Raw genomic sequence first — 18684 nt, forward strand, 5'->3', positions numbered from 1 at the left:
ACAGACAATAGCTCGCCACATAGCTGGTATGGCAACGGATGTCTACAGGCAGTTAATTGATAGTGCCTCCAAGTTTATTGCATTCTCGATTCCTTTGGACGAGTCGACCAACATTTCGGACACAGCACAACTAGCAATTTATGTTGGTGGAGTCGACACAAATTTGCACGTGACGGAAGAACTGTTAGATTTAGTACCAATGAAACACACAACAAGGGGTACTGACTTGCTAAAAGCAGTTGAAGCCGTTGGCCTGAATTGGAAAATGTTAGTTTCGGTCACCACGGATGGAGCGCCAGCAATTCGAGGTGCTCAAAATGGGTTTGTAGCATAGTTGCATAAAAAACTAGGACGATCGACAGAATTAATTGTTTTGTACACCAAGAAGCTCTTTGTGCTAAGTATGCAAATTTGGAGCACGCGATGAAGTTGGTAATCACCATAGTACATTTTTTGAAGTCTCATGGCTTAGTACAACGTTTCAACAGTTTCTCATGGAACTGAACGAAGAGTACGGAGATGTTATTTACCACTGGGAAATACGTTGGTTAAGTTGAGGATCATGCCTCGAAAGATTATTCAATTTAAGACTCGCTATTGTTGAGTCCCTGAAGGAAACAGGAAAGGCAGAGCCAAAATTAGAAGATCCAAAATGGATTGCTGACCTCGCCTTTTTAGTTGATCTGACTGCACACTTGAACACTCTCAATAAGACTTTGCAAGGTAAGTAGCAGCTTATTTCAGATCTGATGAAAAAAGTGGATGCATTTAATAAGAAACTCGCATTGTGGAAGGAACACATACACGCGCGCGCGCACACATACACGCGCGCAAGCGCAACTTCTACACACATCTACAGCAGGAGAGAAGGTGCGGTGGGGGGAGGGGGTAAGTAGTGGAAAGGAGAAAAATAAAAATAATAATAATAAAAGAAATTAAGACCGAGTGTGGCGGTGAAATGACGGCTGTGTAGTGCTGGAATGGGAACAGGGAGGGGGCTGGATGGGTGAGGACAGTGACTAATGAAGGTTGAGGCCGGGAGGGTTACGGGAACGTAGGATGTATTGCAGGGAAAGTTCCCACCTGTGCAATTCAGAAAAGCTGGTGTTGGTGGGAAGGATCCGTATGGCACAGGCTTTGAAGCAGTCATTGAGATGAGATGAGGGATGTCACGTTTGGCAGCGTGTTCGGCAACAGGGTGGTCCACTTGTTTTTTGGCCACCATTTGTCGGCGGCCGTTCATGCAAACAACCAGCTTGTTGGTTGTCATGCCTACATAGAATGCAGCACAGTGGTTGCAGCTTAACTTGTAGATGACATGACTAGTTTCACAGGTAGCCCTGCCTTTGATGGGATAGGCAACGTTAGTGACCGGACTGGAGTAGGTGGTGGTAGGAGGGTGTATGGGATATGTCTTGCATCTAGGTCTATTACAGGGGTATGAGCCGTGAGGTAAGGAATTGGGAGCACGGGTTGTGTAAGGATGCACGAGTATATTGTGTAGGATCGGTGGACGGCGGAATACCGCGGTAGGAGGGCTGGGAAGGAGACTGGGCAGGAAATTTCTCATTTCAGGGCACGACGAGAGGTAGTCGAAACCATGACGGATAATGTAATTCAGTTGCTCCAGTCCTGGATGGTACTGAGTTACGAGGGGAATGCTCCTCTGTGGCCGGACTGTGGGACTGTGTGAGGTGGTGGGAGACTGGAAAGATAAGGCACGGGAGATTTGTTTTTTACAAGGATGGGAGGATAACTACGGTCTGTGAAGGCTTCGGTGAGACCCTCGGTATATTTAGAGGGGGACTGCTCGTCACTGCAGATGCGACAACCACGTGTGGCTAGGATGTACGGAGGGGACTTCTTGGTATGAAATGGGTGGCAGCTGTCGAAGTGGAGGTATTGCTGGTGATTAGTAGGTTTGATATTGTGCCTGTTGTGGCTCAGCATCTCCGCTATATGGTGAATAGCAACTTTCCTTCTCTTGTATTGTTACAGTCCATCCTGGATTTTCCATTGTTTGATTTATATATGAAGATAGTAACTTTTCTCGTAAGAACAGATACCATTGATGATGACTGTACAGGTTCTCTACAACAAATGATAATTAATTGAAACCCTCACCTGCAGACAGGTGTTGTCGATATACCTCGATGTGGACAGCTGAAAGTGTGTGCCCCGACTGGGACTCGAACCCGTGATCTCCTGCTTACATTGCAGACGCTCCATCCATCTGAGCCACGGAGGACACAGATGAATAGCGCAACTGCGGGAACAATTGGGAATGTGGTCTCACGGGAAGCGTGCAAGGGATAAGTCCCTGCAGTCGTGCTGCTGATCTGTGTCCTTGGTGGCTCAGATGGATAGAGCGTCTGCAATGTGAGCAGGAGATCCCGGGTTCGATTCCCAGTAGGGGCACACATTTTCAGCTGTCCACATTGAGGTATATCGACAACACCTGTCTGCAGCTGAGGGTTTCAATTAATTATCATTTATTCTAGAGAACCTGCACAGTCATCAATGGTATCTGTTCTCAAGAGAACAGGTACTGCCTTCATATATGTCTATATCTCTCTAGTGCGTGGTCGACTGGGGTTTCATTCCCAGCCTCGATACAAATTTTCACTCACTGCTTCGGTCTATGTATATAAAATCGCATCTGTACGAGACCAGTAAAGTCTCTAAAATTGTGTTATTTCATTTGTAATTTTTACGATAGATTGTCGGATGATTAAAGTCTTTACTGATGACTGCAGTACGATTGGGGAACTTATGTACAAATGAATTGTGGTATTCTCTGAAGTTTTCAGTTACATCAGGAGATGAGTCTGTTGGGCAACAGAAGGATCCAGTTGCAATTTTATGCCCACGCCAGGTACTGGGTGTAGCCAAATCAGTGTCGCATGCAGCTTCAATTTCTATGTTGATGGATTTGAGTTTCTTGGGAAATGCAACAAGTACACCAGCTGCATTTCCCTTCAGCCTATCCTTTCGATATCCCATTCAGTTTTCCCCAAAAATCTCACTGCTGCAAATTTCTGTGCAAGCCTCTTCATCTATCAATAATTACTGCAACCTACATCCTTCTGAAGCTACTACTGTATTCATCTCTTGGTCTCCCTGTAAGATTTTTGCCACCCAAACTTCCCTCCAGTACTAAATTGGTGATCCCTTATCGTCTCAGAATGTCTTATCAACTGATCCCTGTTTTTGGTTAAGTTATGCCACAAATTTGTTGTCTCCCTAATTCTGTTCATTACCTCCTCATTACTTACATGATCTACTCATCTGATCTTCAGCATTCTTCTGTAGCACCACATTTCGAAAGCTTCTATTCTCTTCTTGTCTAAACTTATCTGCAGCTCATCGTCTTGCGGTAGAATTCTCGCTTCCTGTGCAAGGGATCCCGGGTTCGATTCCCAGTGGGGTCAGGGATTTTTCCTGCCTTGAGATGACTGGGTGTTGTTGTGTTATCATCATCCATCATCGTCGTCGTCGTCGTCGTCGTCGTCGTCGTCGTCGTCGTCATCGTTCATCCCCATTACGGTCGGAGGAAGGAAATGGCAAACCACCTCCACTAAGACCTTGCCTAGTACAGCAGTGTGGGTCTCCAGAATCGTCCCCTACGCTCCTCGGAGCGTGGGACATCGTCATCATGATCATCTAAACTGTTTGTCATGGTTTCACTTCCGTAAATGGCTACATTCCAAACTAATACTTTCAGAAGAGACTTCCTAATACTTAAATCTATATTCGATGCTAACAAATTTCTCTTCTTCAGAAATGCCTTTCTTGCAATAGCCAGAGTACATTATATATCCTGTCTGCTTCAGTCATCACCAGTTATTCTGCCGCCCAAATGGCAAAACTCATTTGCTAATTTTGTTTTCTCATTTTGTAACCTTATTTCCTCAGCATCACATAATTCAATTGGACTACATTCGATTATCCTTGATTTGCTTTTGATGGTGTTCGTCTTGTATCTTCCTGGACACTGTCCATTCCATTTGTCTGCTCTTGCAACTCATTTGCTTTCTCTGACAGAATTACAATGTCACCAGCAAACATCAAAGTGTTTTTCTTCCTAAACTTTAATTCCTATTCCAAATTTTTCTTCATTTTCTCTTACAGCTCGCTCAGTGCGCAGAACGAATAACGTCGGGGATGGGTTACGACCCTGTCTCACTCCCTTTGCAACCACCGCCTCCCTTTCACGCCCAGCGACTCTTATAACTGCCGTCTGGCTTCCGTACGAGTTATAAATAGCCTTTTGCTTCCTGTATTTTACCGCTGATATCTTCAGAGTTTCAAAGAGAGTATTCCTGTCAACATTCTCAAAAGCTTTCTCTAAGTCTACAAATGCTATACGTGTCAGTTTGTGTGTCCTTCACCTGCCTTTTAAGATTAAGTCTCGGGCTCTGTTCAGATCTGTTGGTGCAGTCACAGTGTTCAGACTTGTGACGTAATGTTTTCAGAGTGTGGCACCGATTCTGGTGAACTACGGGAAGTACCGGCACACCGCAAAGTGGAGCACGGCCGGCTCGATTTCGCACGGCAGGGCAGTTGGAGCGGGGGCGTCGTGTCCGCCGTCCCGACTTCGACACCCGACGAGGAGGAGGCTACGAAGCGGAAGGCGTTGGCGGCACTGCAGGAAATGAGTGCGCGGCGACGTCGGGGCAGGGGCCGCGGGACGGCCAGGCGGGGGACGCGCCTCCCACCGGCACCGTCGTCCCGTGCCGACAGAGCTGCCGAGCTGGAAGAGAGGTCAGCCTTCGACCTGCCACCGGTGAGTGCTCGCCTCTTTCGTGTCGGACCTTCTGTCGTGTTTGTGTGGCTGGTGGGCATTTGTCTGCTGCGGTACATCTGGAGCGTGCAGTTTCTGACGGGTTTCCCAGTATTTACAGTGTTGTTCGACTCGGGCTAATCTGCGGTTACGAATAAAGATGACACTATTACCTTTTCCCCTGCTGTTTCGAAGTTTCTACATCACCGGCTGAGTTAATATTGTCATCTCGTTCCCACAATGTTGTGATGAATTCCCTACCTAGTCGTCTCAAACGAGTGTTTACCTGTGATACCACTCTATTCAGTGCATCACTCTTTTCGTGATTGCGAGATAGATCGTGACCCCCTAGAACCATTCCAAATTGATTGCTACAGATAAAAACTGCTTTGTGAAATATATTCAACTAGCTGACCCGGCGAACTCTGTTCCGCCTTAAAGCCAATAAGTAATCAGATTTTGGATGTTAAGTTCAATTTTTCATTAGGAAATACAAATAAAAAAATTAAATATTTTAATGATTCTTTATTCTTTATGTTTTTTGGTGCATAGCTTCCACTCTTCAATTAAGTACCTTGTGTTACACGACATTTTTTTGTTTTATTATTAGATGCAAGAACAAACGACACAGATAGTCTTCCGACCCGTGAACATGCCACGTATAATTGACCGTGTGAAAAACATGGATATTCCAAATTTAAACCACAAACTTTCAAGGATTGGCCTTGTGATTTGTTAATGGTCATGGCGAATGCAAGACAGACTGGAAATGGAAGTCTTTTAAACTTTTAAACGGCATATCGGTTGGGATCATCGGCATCCTCAGAATGAGAACTTCCTCACCTTCGAATTTTCCTTTGAGTATCGTCGCGTAAATAACATTGTTCATAAATTTACTTACCTCCAAATGCGTACAGTTGCACAGTTTTGGTTGGTTTATGTTTTGCAGCATGATTACTACAGAGCCAACTTTTAGGTGTAAATTGTGCAGTGGTAAGCCAGGCACATCCAAGGAGTTTAAAAATTCAATTGGATAGGTGGTGGCTTCATCTTTATTTGTTACACAGTCAATAGATTTGAATGAATGTATTTTACCAATGATCTCATTCTGAATTACGTAGTTTAGGTCATCTACATCTTTATACTCAGCTGCTAAAATTGCTCGCTCACTCAACCATACATTACTTTTGTAGTTAGTAATGATGTTTGGGAATACTTTGTCGATAAGTTCGTCTTTCGATGAGGCAAACTTACCGAAATTGAGGAAATGAAATCAATCCGTTCGATTCTTCGACAGGTACTCGACCGTTACCGATAGGCAGCAATTGCTCAGAGAAATCTTCAGCAGATGTATCATTAACGAGGTCTATACGACCCAGGACAACCTGGAGATCTGGGAAAAACCCGGGAATTTTTTCATCTGGGAGAAAACAGGGAAAAACCCAGGAATGTTTTAGAATTCCGGGAATTTTTCATTGTTTTCAGTCAAATTTTTGTAATTTTGACTGGTAAGAACCGATCCTCTTACAAAGAATATTACTGTATCCCGCTACTGCAGAATAATACTTCAGCAATAAAACATGAACGAGTGAAGAAACAAAAACTGCAAAGTAAATGCGCCATATACAGCAACAAAACAAAGTGCTCCTACAAGCGTCTGCCAATATCAAAATTTGTCAAAGGCTTTAGGAAGAATATGCAATGATTCGTAACAACAAATTGCCTCCGATGAGCATGACGTCACAACTTTTTACATTAGATTCTTTTTAGCAGTTACAAGCAGAATCATGCGCATGCGCCATTGAGTAGTACCTACTCCTTCTTCTGGCTACAGAAATGTGGCTGTTGGCTGTGTAAGCAGCCACAGGTTCGAATGTCTTGTTTCTTTTATGACCTAATGTAAGATCTTTTATTGTTTTACGCGTACGAACATGCAGCTGCCTACGACATCGTAGCTGCGCAAGCGCGGTGACGCCTATTATCTGGCACTCTCTGGCAACTGCAGAAACGAACCTATTTCTAACAGGCCACGGGAAAATATCCCGAATGGTGGTTTGAAAAGCATTACTATCAAAGAAAATTTCCTTTTACAAAAGTTGAACTACGTACGAGAATGTAAGATGAATTTCTTAAATCAAAAGAGCGTTTGAATCTCATTTAAAAATAAACTCTTTGATGATGAGCTATTTTGATGAATTTCAAGCCCAGAAGAACAGAGATTTATGTCGTTATTAAAAATTTTAATGGCACATTTCTGTGATATATCTTAAATTGTAATACGCGCATAAAAGACCAACATTATATGTGAAAGCTTAGCTTCTCTTCCAGTGTATTAATCTTATAGACCAATATTATAAGTGAAAGCTTTACTTTTCTTGAAGCAACACTATGTATATTAATTTAAACCATTAACTTCTTCTGTTTGTGTGTATTCGCGCTACTTAACAGTAATGTTGCTATTGGCTGACTTCATCACGTTTCATAAGCGCTGAATACCTGGTATCATCGGCTGGTGAAAATCACGTGACATGAGCTATGACTGGCTTACAAAAGCGCATCACAATCTCGATTTGAATGCTTCGGAAAGTAATATGCGCTATTTGGTGGAATTCAAATTTATACTTTTGTTATACGAAAATACGCAGCGTACATGTTACTGCACATCAAAGATCTTTCCAAAATGTTTTTTCCCCTGTGTTCCGTTTTCTAAAGCACCGGGAAATTCTACGCCTGTGTATAAAACCATAACCATTCAAAGGATGGATAAGTTATACAGTTCCGAGAGAAAATGTACTGTCAGTTTCACCCGGGAGAAAATGTATTTTTAACCGGGAAATCCACGAATTTTTCTTCTTTGTCCACGTATACACCCCGATTAAGCAATGCAACTCTCATGTTTGTTGTCAGCTGAAGTTTCATCACATAGCGGCATAGATTTGATGATTTGAGGCAAGCTTTTATTTCGTCTGCAGCCATTGATCTTGGAACTACTGGCAGTGTTTGGCGGAAATCGCCAGACAGTAAATCAGGAATGCCATAGACGTTTAGCTGACATTTGCATTTTGTTGTTCCATGCCAAATGTGTTTTTGTTTTACCACTTTTTATAGTGGTCGAACGGGATAAAAACTATCCTATGTCCATCTCCACCAACTTTCAGTCAAATCGGTCCATCCGTTCTTGAGTTATAAATAGTGTAACTAACAAGACTTTCTTTTATATATATAGATTTGCGTGAATATAGGCTGCACTTAACTTTTGACACAATATTATAGGAAAAAGTGACACAGGTCACACCACTAAATTTACCTCTGGTTATGAAGTACTACTACTACTGCTGCTACGAGGTGGGACCCAAAACATCCGAGATCAACAATTGAGGAAGTCTTCCCAGGCTATCAGTGCAGTCGAGGCATTCTGCGACAGAGTTTCAACAAATTTCCTACTCGTCATCTTCAGGCAAAGTGTCTGGTTCGTGTCCTGTCCGGTTATTTATAGCCGCTGGACCGCGGGTCATCTGCCTCTCCTCCAGAAGGGGTGTCGGGGTGCGGAGTTGCAGCTGGTAGTGGTGGTTGGCTCCCTGTGCGTGGGTGGGTGCAGTCGTCGCATCCCGACGTAGCGTGTCCGTTCAGTTTTCTGCCCTCGTCAGTTTCGCATCGGGGCATTCTTGTCATACTTTGGTTATTGCTGCATCCTGTACAGTGCTAAGTTGGCAACCGCTATCTCGGTCGACGAGGTTTTCGTAGACTCATATCTCCGAAGTATCTTTGAAGAATCTGTTCGCCATGCATGGCAGCTTTGTTTGTTTGAAAAAGTATGCTTTCCCTCTGCAGCTGCAGATTTCTCTGTCTGGCTCGGGCAAACGCTCCTTACCTGTTCCGAACAGTGCTGCGATATATGTCGCCGTGTTTGGCCGACGTACTGTTTGCCACTCTCGCATCTGACACTGTAGACTCCGTGTGCCCGTACTCGTAGTTTATCCTCCACTGAGCCTAGCACGTTCTCGATTTTGGCCGTCGAGTGAAAGACTGTTTTGATGCTGCTCTTTTCTAATATCCTGGCAGGCCAGCATACAAAAGGAACGCGAAGTGCCTGGTGACTACTTCACGTACTTCTTCTCTCTTCTCGTTCGGTTGGAAAGCGCATATTATCTGTGTCTCAGAATAGCTGTTCTCGTGAAAAGTTTTTCTCGGTTGCTGCAATTCGGCCGGTAGACTCTCCTCGTCTCACACGTCTCGCGCTCTGCACACCGAGACGGTGAGCGTGGATTTGCGTCGTGCTGGACGGTGGCAGCTACTGGCTTTAAGGTGCAGGTTGCTGTGTGTCTTCTTCTTGTAAACAGAATGGCCTAACGTGCTGTCAGGCTTCTTCTTTATCGTGATGTCGAGGAAAGGCAGACATCCGTTTTCTTCCACCTCCTCGGTGAATTTAATATTGTCACATACGCTGCTGACGTGGTTAAGAAATTCTTGTAGATTTTCTTCGCCACGTGGCCAAATCACGAACGTGTCGCCCACTTAGCGGTAGGACACCTTTGATATCAGATGTACCATTTCGAGAGCCAATTCTTCGAAGTGTAGAAACTCGTGGACACTCCGCCTATCTGTTTGTAGAATTTACCGCCACATTGGAAGCATGTGGTAGTGAGTGTGTGGTAGAACAGTTCCACTGCGTCTCTGTCGAGGTGGTCCCTCAGTAATGTCGAGGACCTCGAAGTACCCGTGTGAAAAGGGCACGACATCAAAATTGACCGGGATGTCTCCTCTGTCCAGATGTTTCCCTCGAAGAATCTTCACAAACTCCGTCGAGGTTTTGGCACGGTGAGGACAGTGGCCGAGAGAGGCTTCAATAGCTCCACCAGGCATTAGGCTATTTCATAAGTTGATGACTCTTTTACATTGTACCGTATATTCCTTCGTTGTCGGTGTTGCCGTGAGGCACTGTTATACCAAGTAGAAATGCGGGTCGATCTTAGAGTACGAGATATGGTAACCTTAAGTTACTAACAACACACTCCGGTCACGGTAGCACCTGATTCCAGAATAGCTGCAGTAGTTAGGATCTACCAACTACCCCGTCTCGACCAGGTCCCCAAAACGTAACTTCAAAGCAAATTGTCATAACGATCGCCTATAAAGGCTTCATACAATAAGAAATGTTACAGTTTATGGAATAATAACAGATACGACCAAACTGTCTTGTTTCTTCTGTTTTATTTAACGTAACTTTGTTCAGTTTTATTTCGCATTCACCACTCATTCACACCCTGATGTGGAGTATATGCGAGTGCCTGAACCCTAACTCCCAAGTTCCATTGAAACCCTTTGACGAACAGTTTTGGTTGCTCGACACCAACAGTCAATGATAATGATACAGTATTTTGTAATTGACTCTTCTAGTTTAGCCACCGCCCTCCATGAATGTTTGTTAGGCGTAAGACAATTACACACTTTTTTTCTCTCCGATCCGCTATTATTAAGGGTTCGCGTTAAAGTTAACGTTTTCCTCCTTTTCATAAATTGGACCCCGCTCTTGGTGATATAATTAAAAAAAACGGCCTCAATACCGCGTCCCTTGTGAGATGCGTATAGATTTATCCCGGAATTGACCACCCTGTAGGTGTACTCAATTTAATGACCACACTTCGCTATCTGCGATTTCGTGTAACTAAATGTCCTTTTGTTACTCTGATCGTATACCGTAGTTATTTAAAACTCGCTCCTATATTTTTTCACTACGTGCAATTAGCACTTCTTTACTTGTTTATTTCTAAGAGTAAACGAAAAAAAAATGACGCCGTATCATCGGCTTCGTCAATATAAAGCAAAACACCTTAATATGCCCAATTTTACCTCTCCTTATAGGATCGGCTACCTTACTCATTAATTTACTACATATTATTTCCAATAACACTAAACAGGTATCGCCGTTATATTTTAATTGTATTCGAAAGCATGTTATTATTATGACCGACCAAATTGTAACAAATTGCACGCAGTGCGTTTTTAATGATAGCTTTACACTCGCCCAGCCTTTATTCGTGCAATATTATATATAAATATACAGACAGGACTGAAAGATCGATCTCTCTACCGTAACCAATAGAGGCAAATACGCTATTCAAGTTCCGTTACATCTATCTTGACTCGTATTGTTACAACGTCCAGTATAGGACATAGTGGAAGTCCCTTCTTATGTATCTTTGGAAGTCCGTACAGGTGTGGCGGTATCGATGCTCTGGGGTACAGCCTTCTAACCGTATTCTCGTCCGGAGGCGCGTGATTAGTGTTGCTGATGCAGACGAGGTAGCAGAGCCTGCTGTCCAGCGACTGTGAAGAACCGGACAGGGCACGAACCAGACACTTTGCCTGAAGATGACAAGCAGAAAACTTGTCGAAATGTTGCCACAGAACGACGCCTCGACTCTGCCAATAAACCGAGAAGACTTCAGCATCGAGCTTCACCGAGAAAGTCTAAATTCACATATCTGAGACGCGTTGCAGTTCCACTCGGATGTCTTCAGTTGAGTCAAAACGTCACCTTTTCAATGTGATTTTCATGTTTGGGAGCAGGTAGGAGTCACAAAAAGCTATGTCTGGTGACTACGGAGAGTGGAGGACTGTTGACATGTTGTTTTTGACCAGGAATTCCTTCATAATAGGCAATGTGTGTGCGGGTGTGTTGTCACAGTGCACTGACCGGTCTTTCTTCCTCCCTCACAACTCTGGCCATCTGTGCCGAACATTTTCTCACAGTTGCTCAAAACGTCACAGTAAAACTGCCTGTTGAATGTTGAAAAAAAAAAGATCAGCACTGACTCCGTGTTGCTGTGAACTTGTCGAGCTTTTTTGGGTTTCGGAGATGATGGCATTTTCCATTGTGGTGACTGCTGCTTCGTTTCAGAATCATAATTGTAGAACTAAGATTTATGATGTGTCACAGCCCTAGATAAGAATTTTGGACGTCTCAAACTCTTTGTTGCAGTTCTGTGCACGTCTGAACCCCGAGGTTTCATCGGCTAATGCTGAGAAGGTGAGGGACAAACTTCAGGACTATTCTTCTAATGTTCAGTTCATCAGCTAGAATTCGTTGACGTGTACCGTATGACAGACCAAGTCTGTTACAAACACTGTGAATTGTGTGCCTAAGGTCTTTGTGAATTACATCAGGCACTTTTGTGGCATTTTCAGTGTTGTGCAGGTTGACAGTCAACCAGAATGTTTGTCATTTACCACGGATTCTCAGCCTTCCATGAGGCACTTGAATCAGACGATGGTTTTGTTTGACTCGGCACACTCTCACCAAATGCCTCTGTCAGCATGGGGCGAGTTTCAGCTGCAGTTTTCCTCAACTCTAAACAAAATTTGATGTATATCTATTGCTTCTTCACATTATCCATTTCACAATTTGCACTGAAATGCATCTTGACACACACAAAAACAGCTCGCTATTCCATGCGTCAAACATGGTGCAAGTTGTGCCACAGTAGCTAAGACCTGTGATTGAGACACCTAGTGGCTGAATGTCGTATTGCTACCGGTTAATCGGCACAATGAAAGTCTTTACTTCTGCCTGTACCTCATCTCCTACCTTCCAAATTTTGCAGAAGCTCTCCTGTGAACCTTGCAGAACTAGCACTGCTGAAAGAAAGGATATCTGGAAGAAAGGATATTGTGGAGACATGGCTTACCCACAGCCCGGGGGATGTTTCCAGAATGAAATTTTCACTGTACAGTGGAGTGTGCGCTGATATGAAACTTCATGGCAGATTAAAACTGTGTGCCGGATCGAGACTCGAACTCGGGACCTTTGCCTTACGCAGACAAGTGCTCTACCATGTGAGCTAGCCAAGCACAACTTTGCCCGTGAAAGGCAAAGGTCCTGAGTTCGAGTCTTGATCCGGCACACAGTTTTAATCTGCCACCAAGTTTCATATCAGCGCACGCTCCGCTGCAGAGTGAAAATCTCATTCTAGCTGGTTCGTAGTTATACCAATATAAAAAGCTGTGCAGTGCTTGCACCAGAGCTGGTAAATGAATTGGCTGCTTTCGTAAGTGTTCCAGTTTCTGATGGGGCAGGACTGGAGTAGGAAGTGGCGGATGAGTGGATTGTGCAGGTCTTGCACAGCAGCACCGTGATCTTTGTGCCAAGGGATTGGAATAGGGAGTAGCATAGGCATGGACTAGGATGTTGTGGAGGAAACCAAAAATACACAAGTTATTACATTAGTAAAACTTCAAAGCGTGGTGTCCTTTGAATCAAAAATTGAAGGTGCAGTACGTTTTATACAAATGTATCTAGCATCACTTCATTTGCCACATTTTGCACGTAAATAGACTTTCTCTGGGCGGTCTCCTTCTTTGACGATCGTGGGATTAGCGAGGTAGTGGCACTTGTTTAGGCGTAATGGACTGCAGTATCTCCGTCGGCCAATCTCCTTACATGACAGCCCTTTGTTTGTGGTCAGTTGTGAATCTGTAGAATATCCTTGATGTGTTTCTGTTGAAAATCAGATATTGGAATATTTCTTCCCATTTGATTTGTACATAACAGGAGGTACCTATCTCTTGGCACAATTTGCGCAAACACTGGAATAGTAATGGATCATTGTTACAATAACTGTTTATTTCATTTTTTCTCACTTGAAGTACCAAAATGTTTACAGCAAGAAAACAATAAGTTTCATCATTGTCATTAGATGTAGTGGGTGGAGCTGTGGATGCTAAAAGGTGGTGCCAAGTTGGGGAAGTTACATCATTTCTGACATATTTTTCTGTTTTGAGTTCAATAGTGGGGTGACAGCAATGGACGCAGCCAGGAACGTGTGCCGTGACTGGGGATAATGCTGCTGAACAGAGCATGGCAAGAAAATAGTTTTCTCATTTTAAGGAGGATTGTTTTGACATTAGTGACTGCCCGTGTTCAGGAAGACCTTCAGGATATGATGAAAATCATTTAAACTCGTTAATCCACAGTGATCGATGTCAGTGTACCTGAGAAGTGGTAAATATGATGAACTGTGATCATTGCACCATTGTGCCATATTTCTGTGCAGTGGGGAAGACTTGAAACATAGGTTGTGTGCTCTAAGCCAAAATCACAAAAATCAGCTGGTGGCCATATGTACATCTCTGTTTGTTCATCATCAATTGGCCCACGAACAACACCATCCATTTGTATCGTGTATCGTTAGTAGTTACGAGAAATGCTGTCTTTAAGCTAACATAAGGAAAAGAAAGGAATTGTTGAGCCAAAAACAAGCAGCAGCAGCTTCCGATAGAAAGACATGCGCGCATCCAAAAGAGATAATGTTATTCACCTGGTAAAACAGCAGCAGTGTTGTGTACTTCCCTGAGGTGTAACCTTCACTGATGACATTCATTCATTCATTTCCCTGTCCGGTCAGCATTTCCAGAAGGTAGCAACTCCGATGGCCTTGTTGTTCCCCTCGATCAGGTCTTATGCTATTTTTGTTAATACTTTTTTGAAAAGGAGATAAGGAAAGGAGATAATGAACTTTATTGTCTATAATACAACATACAGTCACCATTGATATTTATTTTACAATTGCCATTTCCAACTTTGGCCCATATAAACAAATATTCATCAGCATTTAATTTCTTCGTCTTCCTGGTAGACAAAACAAATGGCATGCTGCGAACCAATGTATCATAAGACGATATTTGGGTCTCTGCCAATCAGTTAGACAGTATGAGCGCCACTGTAAAAGGAAAACTGATGGAAGCACATGCCACGTTTACTACATGGGGTGGGGTCATCTTATACCAATCCCACTTGAAGCAGTGCCATGCCATCGAATTGGAATTGACCTCCTAGGAAGGTTCCCAGAGTAAACAAATGGGAATCTGCGGATAACAGTCTGTACTCACTGCCTCGTTCACTGTGCTGTCACCAAAGCTGTGTCGACTGCCGAAGCTCTTGAAAGTTCCTTGTAGAAGACATCATTTTGAAGTTCAGAGCACCCCATGTGAAGATACTAGGTTGTGGAAGTAGTTTTCTATTGAAGAATAGTATCATAGTTAATACGAGATTGCAACATCACCCACAGAATGACAACTGGCTACCATCCATTGAAGGGTGGCCCACAGAATGCTATAGTAACACATTGGCAGATGTTGATAGCTGGCCGGAGTGGCCGAGCGGTTCTAGGCGCTACAGCCTGGAACCGCACGACCGCTACGGTCGCAGGTTCGAATCCTGCCTCGAGCATGAATGTGTGTGATGTCCTTAGGTTAGTTAGGTTTAAGTAGTTCTAAGTTCTAGGGGACTGATGACCTCAGAAGTTAAGTCCCATAGTGCTCAGAGCCATTTGAACCATTTTTGTATGTTGAGATTGGGACAAAGGTCCGTATGTCAAGACATTCGCCTATGTTGTGATGGTTTGTCACAAATAAATTTGGTTCGAAACAGATGAGAAAAGAAATAGCTGGTATGTTCACCTTTGGCATGGGTAACAGTGGCAACGCACTGTGGCACGGGAGCGATGAGACATTGGCAGGTCACTGGAGGGAGTTGGCACCACATCTGCATACACAAATCTGCCAATTCCCATAAATGTCAAGGAGGGAGTAATGAGAACTGACGCTATGTCCAAGCGCATTCCAGGTGTGTTCGATTAGTTTCAGATCTGGCGAGCTGGGGGCCAGAATGTCAATTGGGACTCGCCACTATGTTCCTCGACCCACTCCAGCACACTCCTGGCCTTGTGACACTGTGCATTATGTTGTTGAAAAATGTTGCTCCCGTCGGGAAATATGATCATCATCGAGGAGTGTACGTGGTCTGCAACCAGTGTACGATACTCCTCGACCGTCACGGTGCCTCGCACGAGCTCCACTGGACCCACGGATGTCTGTGCGAACGTTCACCAGAGCATAATTGAGCTGCCACCAGCTTGTCTCCATTCCACAGTACAGTTGTCAAGGAGCTGTTGCCCTGGAGGACGACAGGTTTGCGCCCTCCCATAGGCACGATGAAGAAGGTATCGGTATTCGTCGGACCGTGCGATGTTCTCCCACTGCACCAATGTCAAGTGCCAATGGTCACGTGCCAATTTCACTCGTAATTGCCGATATTGTGATGTTAACATCGGCATGTGTGTGGGTCATTGGATGTGGAGGCCCATCGTTAGGAGTGTTCAGTGCACTTTGTGTTGGGACACACTTGTACTCTGCCCAGCATTAAAGTATGATGTCAGTTCTGCCACTGTCCACTGTCTGTCCTGTTTTACCAGTTTTCCCAGCCTACAATGTCAGACATCAGTAATGAGGGATGGCTGCCCGACCCCACATCATCTGGACGTGGTTTCTCCTAGGTTTCACCATCTGTTGAAGAGCTCACCACAGCACTCCTCGAATGCCTGACAAGTCGTGTAGTTGCAGAAACACCTGTGCCTAGCATCCGAGCCATCGCCATCTGCTCTCGGTTGAAGTCGGAGAGATCGTGCACCTTCCCCGTTTCACACATGGACAGCACGTTCATTGATACTAAGCGGTGACCAGTGTCGTGGTGGAGGCCGGAGTCCTTCCGCTGCAGATCCGATGTGCACAACTGCTCGCCAGTTACGTTGCACACATTCGTAGTTCTCCTGAGCATCCAAATTACTGTCTCCTTTTTCCACCTGCTGCAGTTCATCTCCCGCATCAGCGGCCCAGGTCAAAGCTAACGATTGCAGTTTGCGTGCGATCCCTTCTGTCTGAACTAGAGTCCTTCCCTTTACCGCCTCCCATCCAGGTCCGTCCGCATACACCTCCACGGTGTACACAGATTCATCTGGACCTTTCAGATGACCCTAAGGACTCAGTTACTCCTGCCGCTCTCCACTGTCACTTCCTCTCGATCCTTGACATGTTCCGGGGCTCTGAAGTGGTTTACACCGATGGCTTGGTGGCTGATGGTCACATTGGGTTTGCCTACGTCACAGAGGCCGTTTTGAACAGCATTCCTTGCCCAATGGCTGCAGTGTATTCACTTCATAGTGGTGGCCATCTCTCGTGCATTTCTACATCTACATCTACATACATACTCTGCAATCCACCATACGGTGCATGGCGGAGGGTACCTCGTACCACAACTAGCATCTTATCTCCCTGTTCCACTCCCAAATAGAAAAAGGGAAAAAAATGACTGCCTTTAAGCCACTGTACGAGGCCTAATCTCTCTTATCTTAGTGGTCTTTCCGCGAAATGTAAGTTGGCGGCAGTAAAATTGTACTGCAGTCAGCCTCAAATGCTGGTTCTCTAAATTTCCTCAGTAGCGATTCACGAAAAGACTGACTCCTTTCCTCTAGAGACTCCCACCAGAGTTCCTGAAGCATTTCCGTAACACTCGCGTGATGATCAAACCTACCAGTAACAAATCTAGCAGCCCGCCTCTGAATTGCTTCTATGTCCTCCCTCAATCCGACCTCAAAGGGATCCCAAACGCTCGAGCAGTACTCAAGAATAGGTCGTATTAGTGTTTTATTAGCGGTCTCCTTCACAGATGAACCACATCTTCCCAAAATTCTACCAATGAACCGAAGACGACAATCTGCCTTCCCCACAACTGCCATTACATGCTTGTCCCACTTCATATCGCTCTGCAATGTTACGCCCAAATGTTTAATCGACGTGACTGTGTCGAGCACTACACTACTAATGGAGTATTCAAACATTACGGGATTCTTTTTCCTATTCATCTGCATAAATTTACATTTATCTATTTTTAGAGTTAGCTGAAATTCTTTACACCAATCACAAATCCTGTCCAAGTCATCTTGTATCCTCCTACAGTCACTCGACGACGACACCTTGCCGTAAACCACTGCATCATCAGCAAACAGCCGCACATTGCTATCCACCCTATCCAGAAGATCATTTATGTAGACAGAAAACAACAGCAGACCTACCACACTTCCCTGGGGCACTCCAGATGATACCCTCACCTCTGATGAACACTCACCATCGAGGACAACGTACTGGGTTCTATTACTTAAGAAGTCTTCGAGCCACTCACATACTTGGGAACCAATCCCATATGCTCATACCTTAGTTAAGAGTCTGCAGTGGGGCATTGAGTCAAACGCTTTCCGGAAGTCGAGGAATATGGCATCCGTCTGATACCCTTCATCCACGGTTTGCAAGGTATCGTGTGAAAAAAGGGCGAGTTGCGTTCTGCAGGAGCGATGCTTTCTAAAGCTGTGCTGATGCATGGACAGCAACTTCTCTGTCTCAAGGAAATTCATTATATTCGAACTGACAATATGTTCGAGAATCCTGCAACAAACCGATGTTAAGGATATTGATCTGTAATTTTGAGGATCCGCCCTTCTAGCCTTCTTATATACAGGTGTCACCTGCGCTTTTCTCCAGTCGCTCGGGACTTTATGTGTGCCGTGGTAGCTGTACGATCTGCCACTGCTGCCCTTACAATACGACGATCTTAGCGGGTGTCTGTGCTGCGTGGATGTCCGGAACCTCATCTACTGGTGTGAGAATGTTCACATGACCACTGATACCAGCATCTTTGCACAACTGACACAGCACATCCAACTCGTGTGGCAGTTCTGTGAAAAGAGCACCACTGTGCTTAGAAGGCCACAATTTGACCCCTTTCAAATTGTCTCTGTTAGCTGTAGGAAGCACAAGTGCATCTCTGTGACGTGGGTGCCTACTCACTTCACACATTTCCACCACACTGATCCTTATGGCTGTGAGCATTCCCTATAAAAGGGTAGACACAGGTGGTAGCTACACCCCTATCCTTCTTCTGGTGAATGGCGATTAAACCATTATGGGTAGATGTACTACACCCCAGGTGGCATATGCCGTCATCGGATGTCTCCTACTCAATTTTTTTCTGGCAGTGTGGAATAAAATTATATTTAAAAATAATAATTTCA

At 44.5% G+C, this 18684-nt stretch overlaps 1 protein-coding gene across 1 annotated transcript in view; it reads left to right on the top strand.

Moving 5' to 3' along the window:
• LOC126108839 (uncharacterized) overlaps nucleotides 1–18684 on the top strand; it is a 220226-nt gene that overhangs the window by 67059 nt on the left and 134483 nt on the right. Inside the window, exon 6 of the mRNA XM_049914202.1 lies at nucleotides 4476–4786. Within this exon, the coding sequence (XP_049770159.1) occupies nucleotides 4476–4786 (311 nt within the window). The remainder of the gene's footprint in view (nucleotides 1–4475; nucleotides 4787–18684) is intronic.

The sequence above is a fragment of the Schistocerca cancellata genome, chromosome 11 (genome assembly GCF_023864275.1).
Source record: "Schistocerca cancellata isolate TAMUIC-IGC-003103 chromosome 11, iqSchCanc2.1, whole genome shotgun sequence".
NCBI classification, from domain to species: Eukaryota; Metazoa; Arthropoda; class Insecta; order Orthoptera; family Acrididae; genus Schistocerca; species Schistocerca cancellata.